General features: G+C 33.2%; 1 protein-coding gene across 2 annotated transcripts; it reads left to right on the top strand.

The window, feature by feature from the left end:
* The first annotated feature begins 313 nt into the window (after positions 1-313).
* On the top strand, positions 314-23,471 carry LOC126867099 (uncharacterized). 2 transcript variants are annotated; one of them, XM_050621255.1, is made up of 5 exons: positions 314-473; positions 565-702; positions 4,066-4,251; positions 18,310-18,512; positions 20,660-23,471. In XM_050621255.1, exons 1-5 carry the CDS (start codon positions 431-433, stop codon positions 22,607-22,609), a joined length of 2,520 nt encoding a protein of 839 aa, XP_050477212.1. In that variant the 5' UTR covers positions 314-430; the 3' UTR covers positions 22,610-23,471. The 2 variants fall into 2 exon arrangements, with proteins under 2 accessions (XP_050477212.1, XP_050477213.1); XM_050621256.1 differs by lacking the exon at positions 314-473 and having other exon boundaries at positions 550-702.
* Positions 23,472-24,721: the final 1,250 nt, after the last annotated feature.

Below are 24,721 nucleotides of genomic sequence, written 5' to 3'. Positions count from 1 at the left end.
TAAAGGACTTATTTAGCGACAAATCAAAGTAAATCCGAAGAAAAATGTGGGAATTGGAAGGAAATTGATGTCAGAAAGTTATTTGCCCTCAGAAAGAAATTTCGAACGGAACAGTTTGCAGGACACTAAGAAAAGAAGAATATAATGGTAGAGTTGCACGAAAGAAATCGACCTTTAAGGTAAATGGACAGAAACGTATAGAATTTGCAAAAGCGTTTATAAATCGTGATCATAGTTTTTGGAAATGAATCTGCGATCATTTCCGATGAAACTGAAATTAACTTATTTGAACGAGATAGGAAGAAACAAGTTGTATGCCCAATAATCAACCACGGAGAAGGATCTTTTATGTTACGGGGATGCATTATATGGAGGAGGATCATTCGTTAACATATACGAATAAAGTATATATATCTGTTATTGAATATATATGTTTGTATTCAATTTCCCGCCAATTTTCATTACCAACATAGGTGTGCGCTCAGTTTTGTAAGTAACTGTAAACCATACGAAATTTTGTGTTTAAATAATTAACATCGTTGTTGTTTCATACGTTCAAAATAGCGATGAGAATTGAAAATCTCGCCGATAGTAGAGTGCGATCTATCATACGCTTTTTAAATACTGAAAACGTTCGTCAACCTTTCCAACATTTTAAATGGAAGGTATTGAAGGATCGTGCCTACACTTGGCTTATAACAGGTAGGTACACCCTAGACTTGGCTCCGAACGAATATCATATTTTTTTAAAAGATTTATTATTAGTTTTTAATACGTTGACGCTTCACAGGGAACAATCATTTAATCCTATTGCGTTCTTTGAATCATTTTAGATCCAACAACCTTCGTAACATAATATTCTGTGGATAGATGAATATGAGTTTTTAAACAATGATGTAGACTAGCGATTTTTTGTGTGTCATATAGAAATTTCAGTATGACCTTGATATTTTATCGAAGGAAAAATTTTTTGGAAATTTTGTATATTGCAATTTGCAAGCACTGTGATGGGATATAATTATCGTGATAATAATAATAAAATTTGAAATCCGAAATGCACAAGTTGCAAGACACTTTTTGTAAACATACACTTAGTGGAACTTAGTATACAACACGAATAGCAGTCTTAAGCATAGAATTAGTTGTAAAAATGATCTCATGGTAAATATTGCTTATTAATATAGTGAACAATTGACTGTTCATTTACTTTGATGATTTTTGTTATAGTGCTAGTTTAGTTTCGTTATAGTGCTAATCAGATATCAAAATAGTTTGTACGATTTACACGTAAAGGGTCTAAATGTGTTTGAATACTTTTTTGATCTATTGTTATATTCTAAATCATTAGAAGAATCGATCAAATCATCATTATAGGAAAATTTTAAGGTAAAGTTCTCACTGCTCGTTACAAAATTATTTAGATCGTATAACAGGACATTGAAAGCGAGTGCCGCCCTGTACACATGTATACGCCTAGTCTGCTTTTCTTCTGACCGATTACCTTTCCCACGGCGGCTTACAGGAACATAACCGCGTTTATATTACAGTCTGTCGTGCGCATTTAGTCACAGGCGAGCGTGCACATACACGGGCAAACTTTAACATACGGTTCACTATGAGAAATTCTCATTGCGAGGGCGATTGTCTGTTGCAATCATGAAACATCGCCACTGATCCAGTTTGAAAATCAAACCTGTAGAATCTCTATACACGATTAAATCGATGAAATAATGTTTATTAGGATGCGCGCACGCGTTTCTTTCCATTCGAATCAACGAGTTTCGTTTAATTTGTGCAGATCTATTTATGTAATTAAATATATTCACATATCTGCCAACTTAGCAATTCTGATAGCGAGTACATGCCTTTTCAATGTTTTACACACGTACCCTTGTAATATGATATATTGTGGGAACAAAAATGATACAAGTTCATTATTAGATTAGCTTTATAATGTACTTGAATTTGTGATATTGTACTTGATTACAATATTACCCTTGACTTTGATAACATTCACTGTTAGTCTTCGAATACTCGTAGAACCAATGACCACAATTGTCTATACATTTTTTAATGTTACTTAATAATATGCGTAACATAAAAGTACAATTAAAAATAATTGTCATGATCTGTTTTAATTTTATAAATCTATTTTTCTATTTACTATATGGATATAGATATATGCTGATATGATATATATATATATATATGGATATAAACATTGAAATGTGCGAAAATGTATAAAATATCTGTAATGTGCAAGAATATATGAAATATGCAAAGTAAGGTACTTTTTATAGCAGTTAGGGGATGAAGAGAATTTTTATTTAGGTCCCATTTCTTTAATGACGTACACGAAAATTTAAATTTGCATAATATCCTCTAGGAAGTTATTTTATCTTCTTATGTAATTATTTGTAATAATAGTAACTAATAATAGCAAAGTAATATTAACTATTTTATTGGCAATATTTATTTATTGGGACATTTATACATTTTTAAATTCTCAAATGTGTCAGTCAGAATAATAGTAGCGGTGTATCTCCAATTTTATTAAAATCAAAATCATACCACATACATGTTCAAGACAATTAAAAAGTATCGGTATAACAATTAAGTATCTCCATATATATTATTTTTACCATATTAAACAAGATGATATACTTGTACATTAAATATATGCAACATTAGTGGGAGTTACACCGCCATTATTTTGGACCACTCAAATAATACTTACGATTATATTTACGTGGATATATATTAATGTAATAAGTGGGCTTATTAAAATCAAATTAAATACGTACGTACATCTAAATAGGGATATATAAAATAATCTAATATATCTTACATGTCTGGTCCAGTCGCTTCTGCGGTTAATCTTGGTTGTTTATTCACGTTTATTCAAGTTTACTTATATTTTTAAACAGTGTCCCAAGTTTAGTAGATTTTAGTACCCGGTGATTTGCTCTCGAATTTCTTACATTCACCGTATTGCGCTCACCTAAGCGTACGGAACGTCGTGCTTTCCTTTCGATCAACTTCTTTGCTATATACCATGTATCTTATATTACTAATTTATGTTTACATTAATTTTACAATCAATTTTCAAAAAGGATCCCCTCAGAGAATCACGATATAATTAATCGCAATTGTAAAAATAATAATTCTACATTTCCAATCAATTGAGCTGTTTGCTCATATAACTGTTGTTTGAGACAGTCACACAGATTAATTTTGTATTATATTTTACTACGATTTGATTTGTTAACTTTATCCTATATTAAGAGCCTATTTGTTACTCGTAGTAAATAATTCAGATAAGAACTTATTTTGTTTGTTGGATGAAATGAACAAATCATTATCAGTCAGTACAACTAATTATTAGTGCGCAATGTCTTTCTGCATACTAATTTCTGGATATAACATTTTTGAATAAATCCGTCTTGAAAGTGCTTAAAATTATTTATGCAGATGTAATTTCTATTTGTTTCTAATTATTATGGTAAATTCTTAAGAGCGTCTTATATAATCCATCATTGTCCTGTCGTATCGTGCAAACGATATTAAACTTACTCGATATGATTATGAATAGTAGAAATTATACGAAATTGTAGAGATATAAAGAGATGAATGGAAAAATAGAAAAGGAAAAACACGTTATAAAAGGATACAAATTAAATTGAAGTTTATAACGTCGGTTAAACAGCTGTTAATGATCTTGGCTATTATAAGACTCATATATATATATACGCAAAGTAAGAAAGTAAAATACTTCTTATAATTTATAATACCCAGTAGCCGAACAAATTTCCATTTCTTTAGTGTCGATAAAAGTAAACATCCGTGGGCTATTTATACTGTGGTATATCGCACTGTTAAAATTCCTTTGAATTCTGATCTGTATTCAATAATCTTATCGCAGTTTCGTTTTCACACTGTAACTTTCAAATGCTATGAATATGAAGTAGCTGCATCTGCAAGTCAGTATGCAGAATTCATTGTTAGCAGTAAAATAAGTAACAATGTCTATAAAATCGACGTGCATTAATGTCTTTGTTTCCTGAGGTTCGTGTACCGGCGATGTGCACCTAGAAACAGTTCGTCGCAGAAAAGTGGTAACAACCCCACCTGGTTTGCTCGGGTGCGGCCTTTCCCCTTCGTCTATAAAGCCACTAGGAATCTACTTCTGCCGAACATTCACTCGGCGCTTCGTCACTCATTTGTTCACCATGTGGCTGCTTATCCTCGCAGGTGAGTATGCTACGTCATGCATTTCATGGGACAAGGACGAGTATTTTGGTGCTCATTCTAACTTGTGACTATTAGTACGTTATTTGTGCAGACTATTTAAAAGATCGGTCGAAAGAAAAGAAACAAAAGTAAGGGAGAACAGTGCGTGCTACGAGATTGATATATTTAATCATGTGTGATTTTATGAATATTAAATTTCTTGGGTACATGTAAGTGCGTTTGACGTTTCAACGCGTGGTAAATACTTTTATTTCGAACACGTTCGACAAATTTGTTATCTTCGAAAATTACTTTCTCAATATTTTCATTGCACAAATTTTAAATCAAATCTTGCGATAAGATATCGATATAGAATATACAAGTAATTCTACACGAAAATTTAACAAGGCAGGTTTATTTATGAGGATTTTGTGACAGTGTCTCACTTTTCTCACTCTTTAGATCGCATAGTTCTCGTTATATACAAAATTTGATATCATTAATGAAGCATAGATGATCGTGATTCAAGTATATATTTCTCTTTAATGATGCCCTTTTTACTCGTATAATTTGTATCTTGAGCAAAAGTTGCATCAAGTTATATCAGTTGGGACTGTTCGTTAAAATTTGGAGCAGGCAGCAACACTTTCCTTGATTCTCCGGATAAACTGCGCACGTACGGTAGTGCATTCGTATTAGAAACTTGCTTCCCGAACAACTCGGTTACTTTCGCGTTTCAACTTATACAAATGTGTAGAATGTTGACCGCATAGAGAGATCAAAAATTTTATTTCCTGCATACTAGTCTTTGGACATAACGTTTCTAAATAAATCCATCTAGAAAATTAACAATTTGTTTTTAATGATTGTCGTAAATTCCTAACAGCGTCTTATAAAATTTAACATTGTATCATACGAATGATATTAAATTTATTTGATATGATCACGAATGGTTTATTATGGTTTATTACGGAAAAGCAAAAACATTATAATGTCGTTTAAACAACTGTTAATAGTCTTGGTTGTTATGAGACTAATATATAACCATTATTATAATTAATTTAATTAATTAATCAGAGATTTGTCGCAGGTCTAATTTTGAACCTTAATCCTCTTTTTCTACAAAAATCTTTTATTTCGTTATTATAATTGTGAATATTTTAAATGATATATATGTGTAACAATTGTATCATTTTGGTACGAAAATTTGATCGTGTATGAATATAGGTATTTGTATACTTTCTCTACGTGTGCATGCACGCGTTTACCGTGACATACCTACATAGTAATTATATTCGACACAGACCTGAACGAGATTCATTTGAAATATTTCTTTTAAAATAAATTATTTCTTTTACAATAAATACAAATTTTAAGCAATGCTACTCGATTGTTTCACGATTAATGTATTTTAATCAATGTCGCGTCTTTTTTGTTATGTGTCTTAATTAGAAGAATTAAAAATTGATCGAACGTTTGTGACAGTAATAAATTAGGAAATTGTTTGGTTTCAAGAAATGGCATGATGTTATTTCTTAACGGGAAATTAAAAAATTGTTTTCGAAACAACATTCGATACGATTTTTGGATAATAAGTCAAAATCGTTAAGTTAAGTGGAAAGCAATTAATTTAACACTAGACTACGAGCATTTGCGTAAATTTATATTCTTATGAATATAATACTAAAGAAAAAAGAAAATGGGAACTCGGCTAGATCTTATCCATTAAATATCCTAAAGAGTACTATACTTTGAGTGTTTCACGTACTTTTACATATTATGAGCTTTCTAGACATTTTTGTATTTTTAAATCTCCCATAAATGCATATAACTCTGCGGATTAATAATTACTATCCAACCGTAGTGAAACTTTTACGTATTTACCAAACTTTTGTTGTTCGAGACTTCCGGGTGTAAGCTGGATCTACTAGGTACTATATTACATCGGGGTTAAATGATACGATGTCGTTTGACTCTTCTAATCTTTAAATGCAAATTACTGGTACACTGTGTGCTGCGCAAAATGGTAATTTAAATAAGAAGCGAATGGCTCCGAGAAAGCCACAGTTTGGTGTAAGTACCTTTTCCGTACACGGACGCGTAGAGGTCATATGAACATAAAATACTTTCTTTTTAAATGGTATTATATATTTTTTAATGCAATAATAGATACAGCTCGTTGTTCTCCTTACAAAAAGTACTCGGCCTATAATTAATCGCAAATATTTTAGCTTTGATTCGTCAAATTTAATGCTTGAATATTGCATCGTATTTTTCTTTCTCTTTCGTGCGTTAAACGAATTAAAGTTAAATTATATATCTTTTTATAGAGAGTACCGAGCTTTAAAGAAACGTATATCACCTCCATATAATTTCTATGTGTTCGTCTATAAAAAAGTTATTTACACTAGATTGTCACTTTGAAACCATTCACTTCTTATCTGAACAATTTTTTTATACAATACATAGTGTACGAGTAATTTGCGTTTACAGATTAAGACCGGTCAACCTGTACATATGTGTAATTTCCAGTGAACGTGGACACAGTCTACATTCGAGTCTCGATTAGCGACGATTTGCCATTTATGCTATTCAATTTATCTTTATTTCACGTAGCTCTTTCATTACTTGCTATTAAATAAATTTGGAAAAAAAGAAAGTATTGGGAAACGATTATTTCGATCGAAACCAACTAATAAATAATTCATCCTATGAAGCGACGTTATGATTAATCGACCGATTATTACGCGGTGCAAAATCCGACAGTCTACCAGTGATAATTGTGTTATACGTCTTAAAATAACAGTGTCAATTTTTATTCAAGAAGGTTGAAAAATATTTCACATCTATATCGCTATACTTTTATATTCTACTTCAAATAAATAAATGTAATTTTTGTACGCAACACTTCATAGCATACTTAAACTGTTTCCAAAAATAGATTATTTGTTACGTAACTGTAAAAAATAAGATATTACTTTCAATTTTCTGAAAATGTTCAGATCAGATTCGAAGTTAGTGAAATAATGTACGCCGTGGGAATAATTTAGGTAAGATGACATTATTGTTATGCGTGTGAATCTAATTAACGAGTTACGGCTCGTGTGAAAAGCTTTAAAACGTGCATACGCTTAATCCAAATTTTTAATTAATCCCTTATTCTTGTTAGTTATATATTAACTAACTGATTAATACTGACTGATAAACTAATGGAAAACAGTTTTTATTTTTGTACAAACATAATAATCAGTTGCTTGATTTGTATTATACATAGAATTGGTGTACATTTATTGAACAATTAATGCAAAAGTAGAAATAATTTTTTGCTTTCCGTGATATATTTTTTAATAAAATCACTTAGTTGGAGAAGAGGTCATAGAAATATAAAAAAAACATATTTATTATACATACAAATTAGTGCGTCTGACATTATTTTGCGCAATTCTATTGAAAATTCCATTGGTCTTTTACTTTCACATTGAGATTCGAACTTAAGTCTTATGAAAACATATAATAAATATCTTTTAAATCGCATTCGCTCGTAAATGTCCACCACCTTGCGTCTGAAGCAATCAATCATAATGACACTTTCTATTTCGATCATTTCGTGAGAAAACTAGTTGAAAATCTAATAAGGAATACAGCGAATTATCTTGGTATAAATAAAATAATGCAGCATATTAAATTATCCTATTTTATTCCGCGATATATCGCATTTCTTGTTACTAATTACCTTCTCTAAATTATTCTGATATAAATATTCAATATCAATGTACTATATGCTTTGTAACAAACAAATTTTAATTATAGTAATACAGTAAATTTAGTATAAATTGTCTAATAAATGCAGTATAGTGAATTTTAAATATAGTAACAATGTAATTAAAATTGGACACAAACATTCCACATTCTATATTTTACATTTTATATTCTATATTTGGACAAAGGTCGTAATTTTGTAGAATTTATCATCATCGATTCATACATCTCAGAACTAAGGCCAAATAAGTGTTTACTTCTGTGTTTGTGTGCGATACGATATATGGAGTGAAGTAATTATAGAACGGAAGGATAAAAATATCTAATATTAAATTATTTAAAAGCATCGAGTGTAAAAGATTTGTTAATTTAAAAACTGATAACAGTCATTTTATGATTATTGTATTCGACAAGAAATATAGTTTTCTCTATAAAGATGAATACGTGTTTATTCTTTATGAGATGATAGAACAAAAAATTACAGATTACTGTTAAAAATTAATTATAACACACATATTATGTACATTGTATTATTATAATATTAGAGTAAATTATAAACATTTAAAAAGTCATGAAGAGACAGATATGTTTTTGTAGAGTGAAAATTTAATTAAACAACATTATATGATCATTGGTATTTGTTTATCGTTCACAAAGAAGAAACTGCAATTAATATACATATAATTATAATAAAATATAGGATATTTGAAAACTATTTTTCGCAGAAAACAATCCGTAGAACATAATTTTGTCATTTCTTTTGCAGACGAAAGAACAAAAATATAAATGTCTTATTAGAAGAAATTATGGAAAGATTGTAATATTATATCTCGCAGTTTGCAATTTCATTTTGAGGTTTCTAAATGATGAATGAGTATAGAGTCAATTAGTCATCATAATGAGACGCAAGGATGTACGAACTATCTTGGATCGACAGGTTTCATTGACTTTCTAAGTCATCATTTGATTGCATTGACTTCCGGTAAAGGCTTTGCAAGATTTATGTAAGATTACTATGCTCCTTGGTTATTTTTATATCTATGTAAATTTAATTTCCAGCTTAAAGAGAATTTTTAAGGACGATGAATATCTGTTCATAATTAATCGAATACTATTATTATTATTTATTCTATTTAAGGTCAGGTCAATCATTTTTTATGGTCACTAGCTACCGCGATTAAGAAAATGCATAACAAGAATATACAAAAATAAGACGTATAAAATACGATAAGGCAATACAAGTTGCAAACATTGTTAAATAATAGCATTCGTACATTTTGAACATACGTACGTATGTATCATATGCAGTACAATTACAATACGATACAGTATGGTTAACAGTAATATGATACAGTATATGTTAGAATTAAATCGATAGATTGACAACATGGTAATTGGCGATATAAATTAATATCTTTGAGAAAATAAATTTTGCAATACCCTTTACGATACAGACATATCTGAATTTCATTTGAAAGGGCGAATTTAATTTTCTGTTGGAGAACGTTACTACGATTAAGACGATAATCTACAGATAGAATACAGTTATAGAATATGTCAGTTTATCGTGTCCAATTCTAAGTTCGCTGAGAATAACTTGCCCTTTTCTATTAAAAACAAGTGATCGTGTCATACGAAGCAAAGCAAATTACAGAGAAGAAAAAGTAAATAATCTTTTCATAAGTCCGCTTGTGTTTCTTCTTCACTGTATAGTACAAAAAATGTACACTTTTGAAAGTGACCACAACAGTTGCAAATGCTCCTTCTACGGAAAAACCGAGAGTTCCTTTCGTTTATCCAACGGTGCAAAAATCTTACAAGCAACTCTTTGTTCGAGCAAGGTCATGTGCCAGAAATATTTGAAATGTTTGTGATTTCGTTGAAGTTATCGCTTGCAGGGAGGACAGTATAGTGTCTTCTTCAATGATTTGTTTAAAGACGCGTAGATGCGGACAGTTCAATTTGTAAGGATGTTTCCTCAAAATATACAGGGTGTTTAAGAAAGGACTGCAAGACTTTAGACGTAAGATGGATTTTTATCATTTGTCAACAATTGTCGTCGTGAGCATGTTTCTTCATTGAACTTAAAGAAAGAAATCTTCATCAAGTCACTTCTTACAACATTTTTATTAGGCAGATTTACGTCAGTCATATATATGCTTGAAATTTCTTTACATCGGGTATATCTTGATACAGTTCGGATAATAGAATTTTCGGATAACAGAGCGATCACTTGCCTGACGTAAAACTTCAGATTGAGATTAAGTTTAGGTAGCTTTAAAGTAGAATTAAAAGTATTTATAACAATTCGCGACATCCTGTCGCAATAATTTGCTTATTTAAATGATCCTTTCCAATAGATCGAGTTTGTACTTAAACTTAGGCTGCTTGTACTTAAATATTGCATATTGAACGCAAACAGTCAGCGTGTTCGTTGAAATTTGCAGGGCTGTGGAAATACAAGGCGTTAATTAAATAAGATTTGTTAACCGGAGGTTGTTACTTAACTGTCTTTCAGTTGAAGACACTCGGCTCATTACTCAACGCGAACAAATTGCTCGCATCCGCGTAATTTCTTGCGTAATAACAAAGGAAAACAAGAGTCAATGCTCAGGTTTCCTTTTTCATTCTTAGTTACTTCAAACAAAGATTTTCCAGAGAGAAAAACGTTAAGATCGATCTCGGCTGTAGACAAACTATGGAAACAGTTTAGCAATCTTTTCCCAGCCTGGATGACTAGGTTCTCAGTCCTCTATCTCTAACTATGTTCACAACTTTGTGCGAAATAATTAGCGAATAAGACAAAAGCAAGATTAGACTTTGTAGTTTAACTTTTTATTATCCATCCTTATATCAAAATGAAATTGTTGAGAATTGTGGATCTTTGAAGCCGAAATAATGTTATAGGAACGCTAAATTTATACTGAGGATTAATATTAAAATAGTAATATATTTATTTCATGGACGATTTCTTATATATTCATCGATACACTTTTGCACGCGTCTCGGCACTTTCTTCTATACTCGACTGTTAACCGACTGAATAGTTTACATTCATCTGTTTTCGAGACGCCGCGCACACACATAGCTCCACACACTGGTACCCACATACAAGTACCTGTACCAGTGCATTTAACCCAGTCCAGCACAGAAAATTATACATATCTCAACAAAAATAACGAAATTTACTTTTCCGAACGCCATTTTATCTACTGTAAAATGTATTCCCCTTTATTCCTTATTGTTCACGCTTTTCGACTTTACACGACTTCCTGTTGTCCATTACATCTTACACTTGGACTTAACTTAACTTGAAACTTTCCTATTCTTCATAAAAACCAGTCTAAACCAAAAACTTCTTTAGAAGACCAAAGTCTTCTAAAAACCAGAGTAAAATCAGTCTTCAAGTGTTTCTAAAATAAAATCCATTTGTAGAGATAGTATTTTAATCAATAATTCTTTGTTTTGTTTTAAAAGCATTTTATTTTAGAAGAACACCACTCAATAGGAATCTCAAAGTTGATTTTACTATTAAACGATAATGAAAGTGCATTCTAACGTTACCATTCCATATGTCTGGTCAATCTTTTGATTTTGTCTATTATCGTAGATGCTTCCTACGTACGAACTATATTTACCAACAGGAATGAAATGTAATTTTCAAGGCACGTGCCAGTTAATGATATTCGCTTCTGTTCTATACATGTATCGGTCAATTATATATGTATATATATATATATATGTACGATTAAGTGCAATAGTATACTTTCCAGTTTTAAATTCGTATCGTACATCGTCCTTGTGATTCGATACGCAGAGAAAGTTGATTGTAAAAACTGATATTTCTAGAAGTGAAAAGACGTGTATTACCCATTCTTTTGCGCTTTTTCGACTAAGAATTAATACGTGTGATTTAAAGAGGGAAATTATTTATTATTAAGTGAAAAGTTTAGATAAGGCGCATAGCGTTATTTGCGTAATAAAAATAATAAAAATTAGACTCTTACAATTAGCATAGTCGAACAGTTTCTAAAGCTTTGCGTTCTGTGCGCACGAACTATGCAAAATAAAATTATTAAGTCCATTATGGGACTAAATAGCAGGTATCCTACTCTCCTCCTTGGCACGCGGAGGATCGATAATTTTGCCAAGTCAATTATAGCAAATATAGCAGATACAGTAAAATAATATAGCAGTTCCAAATAACAAAAATTGTTTGATTAGAATACAGGACTTTATCACATTAATCGCGTTTCCTACAGAATTGAAGATCCTTTTCCTTTGAATGTCGGCTGAGGTATGTTCCCGAATATCTTATCTCTTACTCGTGTTATTTACTTATCATTTTTATCTAACGATTCTTTTATTTTTAATTATTCCCAATTTTCATGTTTAGCATAATTAAACAGTTTCTAAACCTTTGCGTTTTACGCACACTGCCAATCTACCGATGGCGGTGATTTTACGATATTTAGAAATTTCTTGAAACTTTTGGAACTACAATTCCTGAGTATAGATCTTTTATCTTATCTTTTTATTTTTTATAATTTGCTTATAATCTGGCCAATTCCAATGATAACACCTCATTTCGTTTCTACAATTTCATTTCTCTGCTTTTGTCTTTTAATCGCATGTTTGTAACAACAACATATATACAGCGTGTTTCGCATAACACGGTCAACCGACTGGGAAACGCTTCTACGTGAAGAAATAAGTCGAAAATGTAAGATAAAATTTTGTTGTTCGAGGCATTGTTCTCGAGAAAATTGATTTCGAAAATTCATCAAGTAAATTTGAATACGGCCAATTCCAGATGACCAAACAACAGTCAATAACCGACAGGAGGTTATTCTACGTGTGAAAATGAGTGGAACATGTGCAATAGAATTTTTTTATAAGATGCTTTGTACATGAGAAGGATAAATTTGAAAATTCACTGCAGTAGATCAATTTTTAACTAGACTCGCTTAAACTCGATTTTCTCGAAAACGAAGCCATGGACAAAAAAATTCTGCTGTACATTTTCGATTCATTTTCCCACGCAGAATCTCTATCATACTTGATCACTTCGTGTGGGCCACCCTGTATACTGTATAGCTGCAATTACTCTATGCTGTAATCGATATAATTGTTTCTAATTTTTCATAGTATGTATTTAGAAAAATAAAGACCGGTTTATAGGTGTATCATAAGATTATTATCATTACATACTTCGACAAAGAAAAAGGATCTAAGAGAAACTTCCTGCAAATTCACTTTCACGGTAACGATTGTTTGACACTGGTCGTCAGAAGCAAGGTCATTGTTTTTCATGTAATGACTATTCAAACGTAACAACTATTTTATTTGCTCCGAAATAATTCGAGACATGTTTGGCTATATCTTCAATCATGATATTATATATTTATTTTTCTTACTGACATATTATCTGTTTTTGTAAATTTGTTCATTATGTGTATCATTTGTATTTGTAAAATATTTTGTCTATAATTAGATTATTTTACTAAGAAGCATTTTATACATTTGACTAATCTAACGATAGAAGTTTTTCATTAGCAAGGTCATTAGACGCGAATGGGAAAGTAAAGAAACTGTAAAAAATAGTAAACTTATAAAATTAAATTAACGAATTCTCTTACAAATAGCCATAAATTCTATTATTTCATATTCAGTAGTTGGTAAATTTTTCGAAACCTTCGCGCAAAAATATTAGCTATTTTACAACCCAGAAATGGAAGAGGAAATTGATGTTGGATAGCGAATTCAGCAAAACAAATGTGTAACTGAAACGTATTGAGTAGGAAGCATATGAGTCGTTCGTTTGTGAAATTGGTCAGCTCGGCAAAACAAACAGAAGAGAAAATTGAGAACTTATATAAGATAAGCATCAGTCAAGTGCATTGGCACTAAAATTTTAAAAAGCGGACTCAACCTCTTTGTGCACGACCTATATTATGTTTAAGTGACAGTAACGTTCGAGTTACCTTTCAAAGGAAGTAAAAGATCGTGAGATATGTATACCTACGTGGAAACGACTGGATTTGTAGATTGCGTTGCGTTGGAAAGCTTGGATGACTGAAGACTGAATGTTAAGAATGTGAATGCTTGAAGAATTAATAGAGCATACCTAGTACAGGAATGGTGAAGAAAATTTTGACCTGATATTTAGAACCTGAACCTTGGACAGACAAAAAACGCCTGTACAGTTTGTAGCGCGTGTTTTAAAATTATTACAGACAGACTAAATACGGTTCAACGGGAAGATTTATTAAATAGTTTTAAATCAACTTGGTTCGAAAGTCTGGAACATGACCAGATAATTACAATCTTCGTAAAATCCTATTCTCTTTTAAAAAATTATACGCTTTGTGACATTTGCGTACTATTTTTGATGGAATTTTATCTGGAACAGGCAGGTATAAGATAATCGATGCGAGGATGTTGTAGATTGTTGTTCTAATATATTTATATACAGGGTGGTTGGTAACTGGTGGTACAAGGAGAAAGGGGGATTCTACGTGAAAAAAGAAGTCGAAAATATAGAATAAAATTTTTCTTTTTTAATTTTTCCATCGAGACAACGATCTACAGTGAGATCCGTTATAACGAGACGCGATAAAGTGCACGCGTACCGAGCCAAAATTCAAAGTCGATTTTCTCGAAAACAAAGCCTCGAACGAAAAATTTTTATTCTACATTTTCGATTTCTTTTTTCGCGTAGAATCACCCCCTTTCCGCTTGCACCATCAGTTACCAACCACCCTGTATATATATTGTCTTTTTAGAAATTCAATTCAAGATAGAACTTTCTACCTTGTGTGAAAAGGATGTAAGATTAATGCTGGTACGAATTTTATTAGAAAATTACTTCATTTATTAAAAATGGTAAAATTCAATCTTCTTTCGTTTGATTGGAGCAAATGTTCAAGAACAATGAATTTCGATTATCGCTTCTTGGATATATTTTCCAATGTATTATTAGGATTACTTTAATCCTACATAATATTATAACAGCAGATGTACGTACGTCGGAAGCAATTTGTTATTCGAAGGAAAAAGCAACGATATCCGGATTGTGAAAGTTTGAAGGATCTCAAGATCGCTGATTGGAAGATATTTTCGATCGTATTTTTTTACTAAAAGTCCATCAGTGTTTCAATTATTCGAAATAATTTGATATTTCTCTTTACTACACATGTATTATGTTTATACTATATTTTATTACATTATGCTATACATATACAATGTATTATATTGAATATTTGTTTCGTAAGCACTAAATAATTGAACGATTACTGTACTACGTACAATTAAGAAAAGTGTTTGTTGATTGTTACATTTTGTTATGAATTCAATTAGCGGAAATTGAACTAAAAATGTACATTTTCTTGTATCATAAATTACAACGTTGATATAGAATTTATTTAATTTACAGAATAAGTAACGTGCAAGTTCATCATAAATAATTGAAATATTTTTACACCATTAAATTGTTCCGGACTTTCTGTTGAAATATTTTAATATATCAATATTATATTAACGTACATTATATTGATTTATAAATTTATCATTGTATGCATGATACAATGAGAATATCTTTAATATTATATTTTTAGATCGATCGATGATATGCACAGAATATAAAGCACAAAAAAATAATTCGTAGAGTCGAAACAAAACACTGGGATGCTCGGCTTGTTAATATTTTAATTAGCCTAGAGTTTTTGATTAAATTAACAATGATGAAAGGTTTTATTAAAGACGTCGAAAGTGAATCTCGTGGGAAAAGTTTCTCAAGACCGCGTAACTTTCTCTGCGTTAGACTGCTTTCCCAACTCCTTTCCGCCTTCAGACTATACATTCTCAGTCAAGCGGAACGACATAAAAGTCACCTGCGAATTCGTCTTCCGCAATTCTATTGAATCGCATTACAAGTAGGTCAAATAATTTTTACCTACTTTGTATATAACTTTACAAAATATTATGTTTAACAGCTTATCATTATTATCTAATAATTCTTTAGTACCTTATTCTCAACGTGTCCTTGTTGCGTTATTATTATATTGACCTTTTTGGGATGTAAATAGATAGCCTTAGAAGACAAATGTATGTTATTGTTTATTGTATATCGTAAAAGTCTTGCGATCATCTTTGACAATGTAGTTATCGTTGTAGGCAAAAGTTGAGAAGCTTTTTAAAAGTAGGATTGTACCTATTTTTGAGGAAAGAAAGACATGAAAAATTAGAAAGTTCTAAGGTTTTAAAGAAAAATCTATTTTTCTCGGCAGATAAATTGGGTCTATATCGTTTGGAAAAATATTATAAACAAATAATCAAACGAAGATTTGATTTTATTGTTGTTACACGAAAATCCCCTTTTAATTAAATTAATGTATTTTTATTTACGCAGTTACACTAAATCTCTGTTATGTGCCACAAGGAAATTATAATTATACATTATAATTAAGGTACTGAATTCAAATGTTCGAGCTTCTACAATCGAACATTTACGAATACAAAATATATATTAGAAAGTAAAGGTAGAATTACGCTGGCAGAAAACCAAGTCATTTCCATTAATTTACATATTACAATTTTTTAGCAATAAACGTTCTTGTCCCACTGTTCGTTCTTCGTTATTTAATGTGGCAAAGGCAAATAATTTGAAGCAATATTTGTTGAACCAAGGCGTAAATGAGGTCACGGAAAGGCGCACATAGTAAACGAACTTTCAATATCGATTTCTTCTAAAACGCAGTTTTCTGAGGGAAAAGAATATTATCGTATACCGCTGTACTACTTTTCCAATCAAAACCACATTATTTCGGACTATAATACTAATTCAATGATTCCACTTATCCACAGCACCGTGTGAAAATCTTAGATCGTGTTATTACCTATAATTATACAGGGTGGTTGGTAACTGGTGGTACAAGTGGAAAGGGGGTGATTCTACGCGAAAAAAGAAGCCGAAAATGTAGAATAAAAATTTTTCGTTCGAGGCTTTGTTTTCGAGAAAACCGACTTTGAATTTTGGCTCGGTACGCGTGCACTTTATCGCGTCTCGTTATAACGGATCTCACTGTAGATCGTTGTCTCGATGGAAAAATTAAAAAAAAAAAAATGTTTATTCTATACTTTCGACTTCTTTTTTCGCGTACCACCAGTTACCAACCACCCTGTATAATACTGCATATTTTATTTTTCCCGATGCTTGTTCGTTGTTCTACCTCGTTCACGGATTTGTGCATTCTATGATAAATACAGCTGTGACCTAAATGTTAGAACCTAGTGCACCACAAGTCTATATATAGATATAAGAAAAGTATCGAGAAAAAGAATGAAAGTTAGAAGAGAAGTCAGCTTTTTAATTTGTTGAGAATAAAGTGGTACAAAATATAAAACGAGTTTGATAATTTCTTCAAAATAGCCCATCGAGATATTAAAATAAGACCGTACGAGACATCGACTATTCCAAATTGATCTCAATATCTGTCTTAAAAATTCTTTTTACTTAAAATATTTTTTACTTAAAATATAATATATTTTACTTAAAATATTAGATGTAGAAGCGAATAACTCGCATTCTTCGGAATTTATTTAACGAAAAATACAGCAAGTTATTCGGTCGAAACTTTCGCCCTGCTTTTCTAAAACGTTATGCCGTTTATCAAGCAAGTAATAAATTCCATCGTGGAAAAATACTGTGTTCTTAGACAAGATCCACTCGTCGAGTCATTTTTGTACCTCGCTCGCTAATTAGAAGTGGGTATAGGATAAGGCGTGTTACAAGTGTTGCATCGATCGGAACAGGTAGTAATCTACCGTAGTAATGTCTAGAGTAAGTTACCTGCTGCAAGACGTCCCACACAGGACTCATTATGATGTCTTTTGTCACAGAAGCAGTGCGTGGTCTAACGTTGTCACGCGGCAATTTCACAGAACGTTCTCATTTGTCAGTGTCCTGACGATTGGATCTTGTCCAAAGTCACGCCATTTGTCCGTGATGGAATTCGTCGCTCGCCTAAATCACACGAAACTTAAAAATTGTAGACTTAAAATCATAGAAATCAACGACAAATACTTTGATCGATCAGCTTAATTTCTTAAAACAAATCTAGGAAGTTATTGAAGAAACAACGATTAGATCGTGTAGGAAATAAAAACATGTAGCGTTATGTTAATTAATTAAACAATAAAGTAACAAAACAGTTTCTTTTGGTCGAATGTGTGGTCCAAGAATTTTGTACAGTACTGTACCTGCTAAAACAACATTCTTATTTCGTTATTTAGAAACTGCAATTCATTGCTTTTTGATAGGTCTTTTAACGGTTTCCGGGGCCGAGGAGGCGATTTCAAACGCAGCTGAAAAAGCGAAAACCTCCTCTGACAATGCAGGCGACATTGTCATGTTGGAAATCGATGTCAAGGAGCCTGTGAAGAGATCGCCGATTACAGCCACTGCCGAATATGGTGCTCCAGCCAATCAGTACATTCTTCAATCAGCCGATGATACGCAAGAGGTAACGATTGACCATTTCATAATTCATGCTTTAAGTAGTGTTTCGCGAAGTATTGCGAATAGTTCCAATGTTTCATGCCTACTTATCTAATTATGCCAGATACATCGATGCATAGTACGCCAGTTAAGGACACTGGTCAAGTGTTACGTGAAAGATTATCCTTGATATTTTGCTAACTCTTTTTACGGACAAGCGTCAAAATATAGCGAGTGTTTCGTCCAAGATCTGCTAGTATGGACTCTTCGGCAAGGCTCTCACCTAACAGACTTATACCTCAGACACAATGAGAGAAGAGAGAAGACAAGCGTCAAAATATATTAAGAAGAAGTAGAAAGGAAATGGAAGCACCTATAGCGTGCGAATGTTGAAATATAGTAAACCCATTCAAGAATTTCACCTCGTGAACAATCACATTAAATAATACCGACGTGTCTGTCTTTGTTATCCTAAAAGAATAAATGTTCCTGGAAACGGGCAACATCATTGCTCTCGGTCAACCGTGACTATTGGCCGCCAATCACCGACGAACGTGGTGAGCGGCTACACAGTGCATAGGCACGGACAGTACACATTTTTCTTTTCCATTAGAACGGTGGGTCCGCCTTCACGAACTAGATATATTGTGTTGCAACCAACAATTGCGATCGATCTAATTCCATTAATGTCGTCACTAGCGACTGTCCTTTTCGTCTTTTGTTGAATCAGCCGCGTATCCTAGACGCGTAGAATCATCCACTTCTTAGAAAGATCATTACAGATATGGTAACTTTATGTATAACTTTTGCAACCATATGTTTCCACGGACTCGTAAATCCGTGTAGCCATTAATCGAGGACTATTGCCAAGGTTTTCTACATTGTGGTACGTTTCTAAGTTAATTAAATGAAATCGATTCTGACGTAACGTTAATGTATCACGTATACTTCGATTCACTACGTAGTTAAATAAATTACACGCAAAGTATATACTTCATAGTTGCTAATTCTACTCATCTTCTCGATAGGGACGATATCAAGTGCTAACTGGAACGTTAAGCAGGTTTCGCGCAAGTAGGGAAATTTCCAAATATTTGATATGAAAGAATAAGCGAAAAGTATAATCACGGATGCACCAGAATGATTCATAGTACATTTTCTTAATGGACAGATAAAAGAGAAGCACGAGGAAGTGGGAACGAAGAAAATGAATCATCGACGTATAACGTCTTAGTTGAGAAGGGAATTTTAAATCTCCTCGACACCTACACTCGTTCGCGATCGTTTCGTCGTGCTAAACGCGATCATGCTCTCTTGCATAACTTTTACCTTCTAATCGGTCCGACCAGACAAAACCGGTAATACCACACCCAACGATCGAGAGTATATCCGTCTATAAGTCTTGCAGCCGGTAGACACGCTCTATGTACGTTGCATGGCCTTGTATGCCATTGCCGCTATAAGTTACGTTGAATGAATCTTCACGCTCCTACGGGTTATCGACTCATCTACGATCATCATCTGTTTCATTCATAGAAATATTTTCAGCGATATGTCAGTGTCGATTTTCAATTTAAAATGAGATTCATTGATTATGGTACTTGCTTGCGAATACATAGAGATCATCTGTTTATCAAATCTTTTTTGTAACTGTTATCCTAACTCTTTTAACAGATTATACATAGATTGTAAATATTATAAAATTATTCTGTTGCTTGACAAACTCGTTATCTTCAGATTTTTTAATTCTTTAAATTAGGTATCAGATTGAGTAGTAGTCAGTGATGTTTAAGTAGCAAATATAATAGTTTTTATGTATCTTTACTTTGACAGAATTTATATACTGTTACTACAAATCGGTCAAGGTATCCTGATATTTAAAATTTTCAAGTTATTCATATCTATCTCTTTTGTTGTTCTTATTTTAATTAATTAATTTTATTTTCGTATCAAAAATTGAATGACTCGGTAAATACCCATGATCGTTTGATTCGTTTAAACCGGAATATGATTTTTTAATTGTTAGATAATTATAATTATAAAGTAGCATTTTAATGTAGAAGATATATATGTATTTTGTTTTATAAAGCATTTTAAATTTCAATAAAGTGCAATTGAACTATCGAATCTTCTATTAACGACGATTACATGAGAAAATGTGTGAATTTTTAGCTACCACCGGAGTATTTATCTGTACTACAACAATACGCGCAGGAAGGGCCGCAACACCAAGCGCCACCACCTCCACGGAGAGTGCAGCCAGCATACGCGAAACAACAGCAAGCATTGCAACAAGCTTATTACAACTACCGAAAGCCAACAGTAGTGCCGCCTCGTCCTCGTCCTCAACTTCACCCTCAGGCTCTGGCTCAAGCCGAATTAACTGCTGACATCCAAGCTCAAGTCGAAGCTCAAACACGCACAGACGCCATTCGCACGGCCCGTTTGGGATCGAAAGCTTCCGAGGTTCCGGTATATCAAACATCCTATGCCCAACCAAAATTGGGAACGTTCGAGCAAGAATTACTGCAACTAGTCTCGGCTAATCAAGCCCAAGAATTTAAACTTCTTCCAACGCAACCTAAAGGAAGCACATCCGCATATTCCCAGCAATTAGTAAGCTATCCGGCTCAATACGCGAAACCAACCGTGGCAGCAGCTCAATTGCCCGAGCAGTACCATATTGAAACTTCTCCACCGCGTTATCATCAACCACGGCCACAACCACAACCACAACCACAGCCACAACCGGCACCTGCTTATCAATCTGTCGAAGAGCCTGTTCACTATCAAGCAGCTCAGCCTGCCGAAGCTTACAATCAGTCGCCACAATACGATTATATCGATGACGATTCATATCGGAAAGCCCTTGAACAGGCTCAAGCTCAGGCTCAAGCTCAGGCGGAGGCACAAGCGTTGTCTTTCCAGAAAATCGCGCAGGCTGCTTACAAAAAGCATCACCAAGATGCGTTGGCGCATATGAGGCTCACGAACGAACGTTACAGGCAACAGTCTGCTCTAGAACAGATCCAACAAGGTGCCCAAGTGAGCGATGCTGGACGTAGTCACTTGCAAGAACAATTGCATCCAAAAGGTGCAGAGGCTGCTTATAGGGCGAAGTTGAAAGCGCAGATAGCCGCGGAGGCAGCCGAGGCAAGGAAATTGCAGCAAGCGCAGGAATTTAAGGCACACGCTGACGCTATTCGCAAACTCGAAGCTCAGCAGCAAGCTCATCTGAAGGTGCAGGAAGAGGTTCATAATTATGCTCTGAATTTCGAGAAGAATCAAGCGCGCGCTCAGGCTATAGCGCAAGCCCAAGCTGAAGCTCTTTACAAGTCCCAGCTTCAAGCTCGGAATCAGGTTAAAGGCGAAATTTTGGCGATCTCCAAGGGCCAAGTGCAAGGAAAGAAAGTTGATCCAGACTCATCCGTGTATCATTATACTCTTTCAACCACTACCGCCCTTCCTTTCCTTCACAACAGTTATTTCACCAATGATCAATTGCAAAAATACCAAACATCTGGTTCTTCTTACGTTCCTAGATCAGTTCCAAAATCCGATGACGCGAATCCCGTTATAGAAGCAGCGTCAGCCCACGTACAACCTGTTATTACGCAACCACGGCAAACCCATAAGTTGAAGCTCCCTTCGTCTTCTCAGTCGGTTTACGTATCCGAATCGGGTTTGCTAAAAAAGTCACCAATTAAGTCGGTAACCATCGAAGAAGTAACCGCCCAGCCGGATCAAATCGGTGCTCAACCGTCACCCGCAGCCAAGGCACACGCTTTGACGGAAGAAGACTTGTCAGCATTGATTAACGCAGGATACACCGTTACTCCTGTGACGCAACCTGCCAAAACTATTCAACAAATTTACGCAACCGACAATACATCTGCGGGTAATAACCCGTATTATACGAAGAAACAAAAAGCTCCTCTTACAAGGTCTGAATACGTCACCTATGAAGAGGTGATTCAACGTCCACGTAAGCTCGTTAGAAAAAATAGGCCGATTCTGAAGCATAGTGAGAAGGAAGGTGATTTAGGCGAGAAAGTTACTTACTTGGTACCTCTCGAGCCGGCTTTCGGCACGAGACAACCTGCGCTCAAACACGAAGAATAATTTCGTTGAAACGTGGCTTTTCCTTGTCGTTGCGTTGTAAGTCCAGGATAATGCGGCATGTAGTTTAAATACTGTTCTTACAGTTTATCTTTCGTCTTTGATTTTATAACGTAGTAAAAGTTATAAACTTGAGTCGTAATTGGATAGTACTGAAATTATTCATCGAATTTACTTTTATCAAGAAACAATACTTTCTTTTATAGGACATATTAATATGTAAGCTTTTAAGTTATGTATGCATTTGCTAAAACACAACTAGGTCTTGATACTTAAAGCAACGTTAATGTCACCTACTGACAAAAGCGAGGAAACTTTTTCGCCAACCCAATGAAATATATTAACTGATGAACAGTTCGAAGTAAGAACTGTAAAATTAAATTTAAAACCTAGCGATAATTTCATTTCTAGATGCAGCGTGAACAGTTCTTCGTGTTTCTCAATCTACATTCTGTTTTCGGTGTCTTTTCCAGTCTTATGCATATGCAATTGCTTCGAGCATGACTAAAACGAATGAAATGTATCTTGAATTTTTCCTAACACATCATTCACAGTTTAAAATTCGTTAACAATCAAGTTGAACTCTTGAAATGTAAATTTTATACGTAGCGTTGATCAAGACGAACGGTCAAATTGTATCAAAGCTCTCGAAAAGTAAATACACACACACATACACATATATATATCGTTGATACATTTTTATGGCGCAAACGAGTACACCCTAGAATACCCTTGTACGCGATGTCATTTGCAGGCGGTATGTGCGACGGTGCTGAGTCGAATCATTTTAATTTATACTTATTATACTTGTATATATTAGATTTTTACTGAATAAAATAATTCAGAAATTTTGCTCTGCCATGTATGACATATCTTCTATCCTTCTATTACCCTGTTGTTATTACATCAAATGTTCCTATTCTTCCTATAATAATCATTTTTAAGCAGAAAATTGATAAGTAGTGAAATTATTTATTCATTGAAAGATTTAAAGATAAAATCATTGTAAACTTAGTTTTCAAGCTGTAGATATTGATATCTTCGTCATTTGTAGAGATGAACACTCGTAGGAAACACTTTGAAGGAAGTGCGTAATATTTCTTCTTCTTCGTAATATTTATTTCCTCTCCATTCATTACAACATACGAAATTTGTTATAATTTTTAATTTCTTTCCTCCACTTGTAATCAGCTGCTGATTTTCATTTCTCTATTTTACGCTTCTTTTCCCTTACTAAAAAATCAGGGTAGTTTCATTTAACAAATGTACAGCATGTAACATTAGGAGTTGAATTGGTTTAATCTGAAGCCTTGAGTATCCATTTAAACGTCATCTAGAAGATATTTATTACGGATCACGTAGGATTAGATTGCTCGAATATTTTTATGAATATATTACGTACATTATACGAACGACTATCGTGATTATCATAGAAAACTTGGGATCAATCCGTAAATGTATGTAGAAGTTACGAGACATTTGTTGCGAATATACGCTTAATGAAAAATTAGTATACAGCATGGATAGCAGTCTTAAACGTACAGTTAATGTTCAAGATGGTTCGACTATAAATTGTAGCTTATTACTGATCGTTTTTGACAATCTTCGCAAAGTATCTCCTTTCAATAAATATTTGGCACTAGCATATACATTTTCAGAGCCATTCCAAAATTTACTAATACAAATTTACTAAAAATTTAAAAAAAAATTTTTTTTTTAATTTTTCCATCGAGACAACGATCTAGAGTGAGATCCGTTATAACGAGACGCGATAAAGTGCACGCGTACCGAGCCAAAATTCAAAGTCGATTTTCTCGAAAACAAAGCCTCGAACGAAAAATTGTTATTCTATATTTTCGACTTATTTTTTCGCGTAGAATCACCCCCTTTCCGCTTGTACCACCAGTTACCAACCACCCTGTATAACTCGATAGTCGTGTTTTGCTACAGTGCCGCTGAAGTTTCAAAATATTTTGTATCGTACATAGAAAACTTTTAGAAACGTTCGAATACTTTCATAAAACACTATACATTTGCTTTTATACTGGTCATATTGAAGCGTTTGACAACTGTTTCTTGGTCTCTTGTTTGATTTGGCTAACGTTATTCATACTT

The sequence above is a fragment of the Bombus huntii genome, chromosome 6, assembly GCF_024542735.1.
Source record: "Bombus huntii isolate Logan2020A chromosome 6, iyBomHunt1.1, whole genome shotgun sequence".
Lineage (NCBI taxonomy): Eukaryota > Metazoa > Arthropoda > Insecta > Hymenoptera > Apidae > Bombus > Bombus huntii.
The sequence above is the reverse complement of the archived record's forward strand: the minus strand, read 5'-3'. Positions and strand labels throughout refer to the sequence as shown.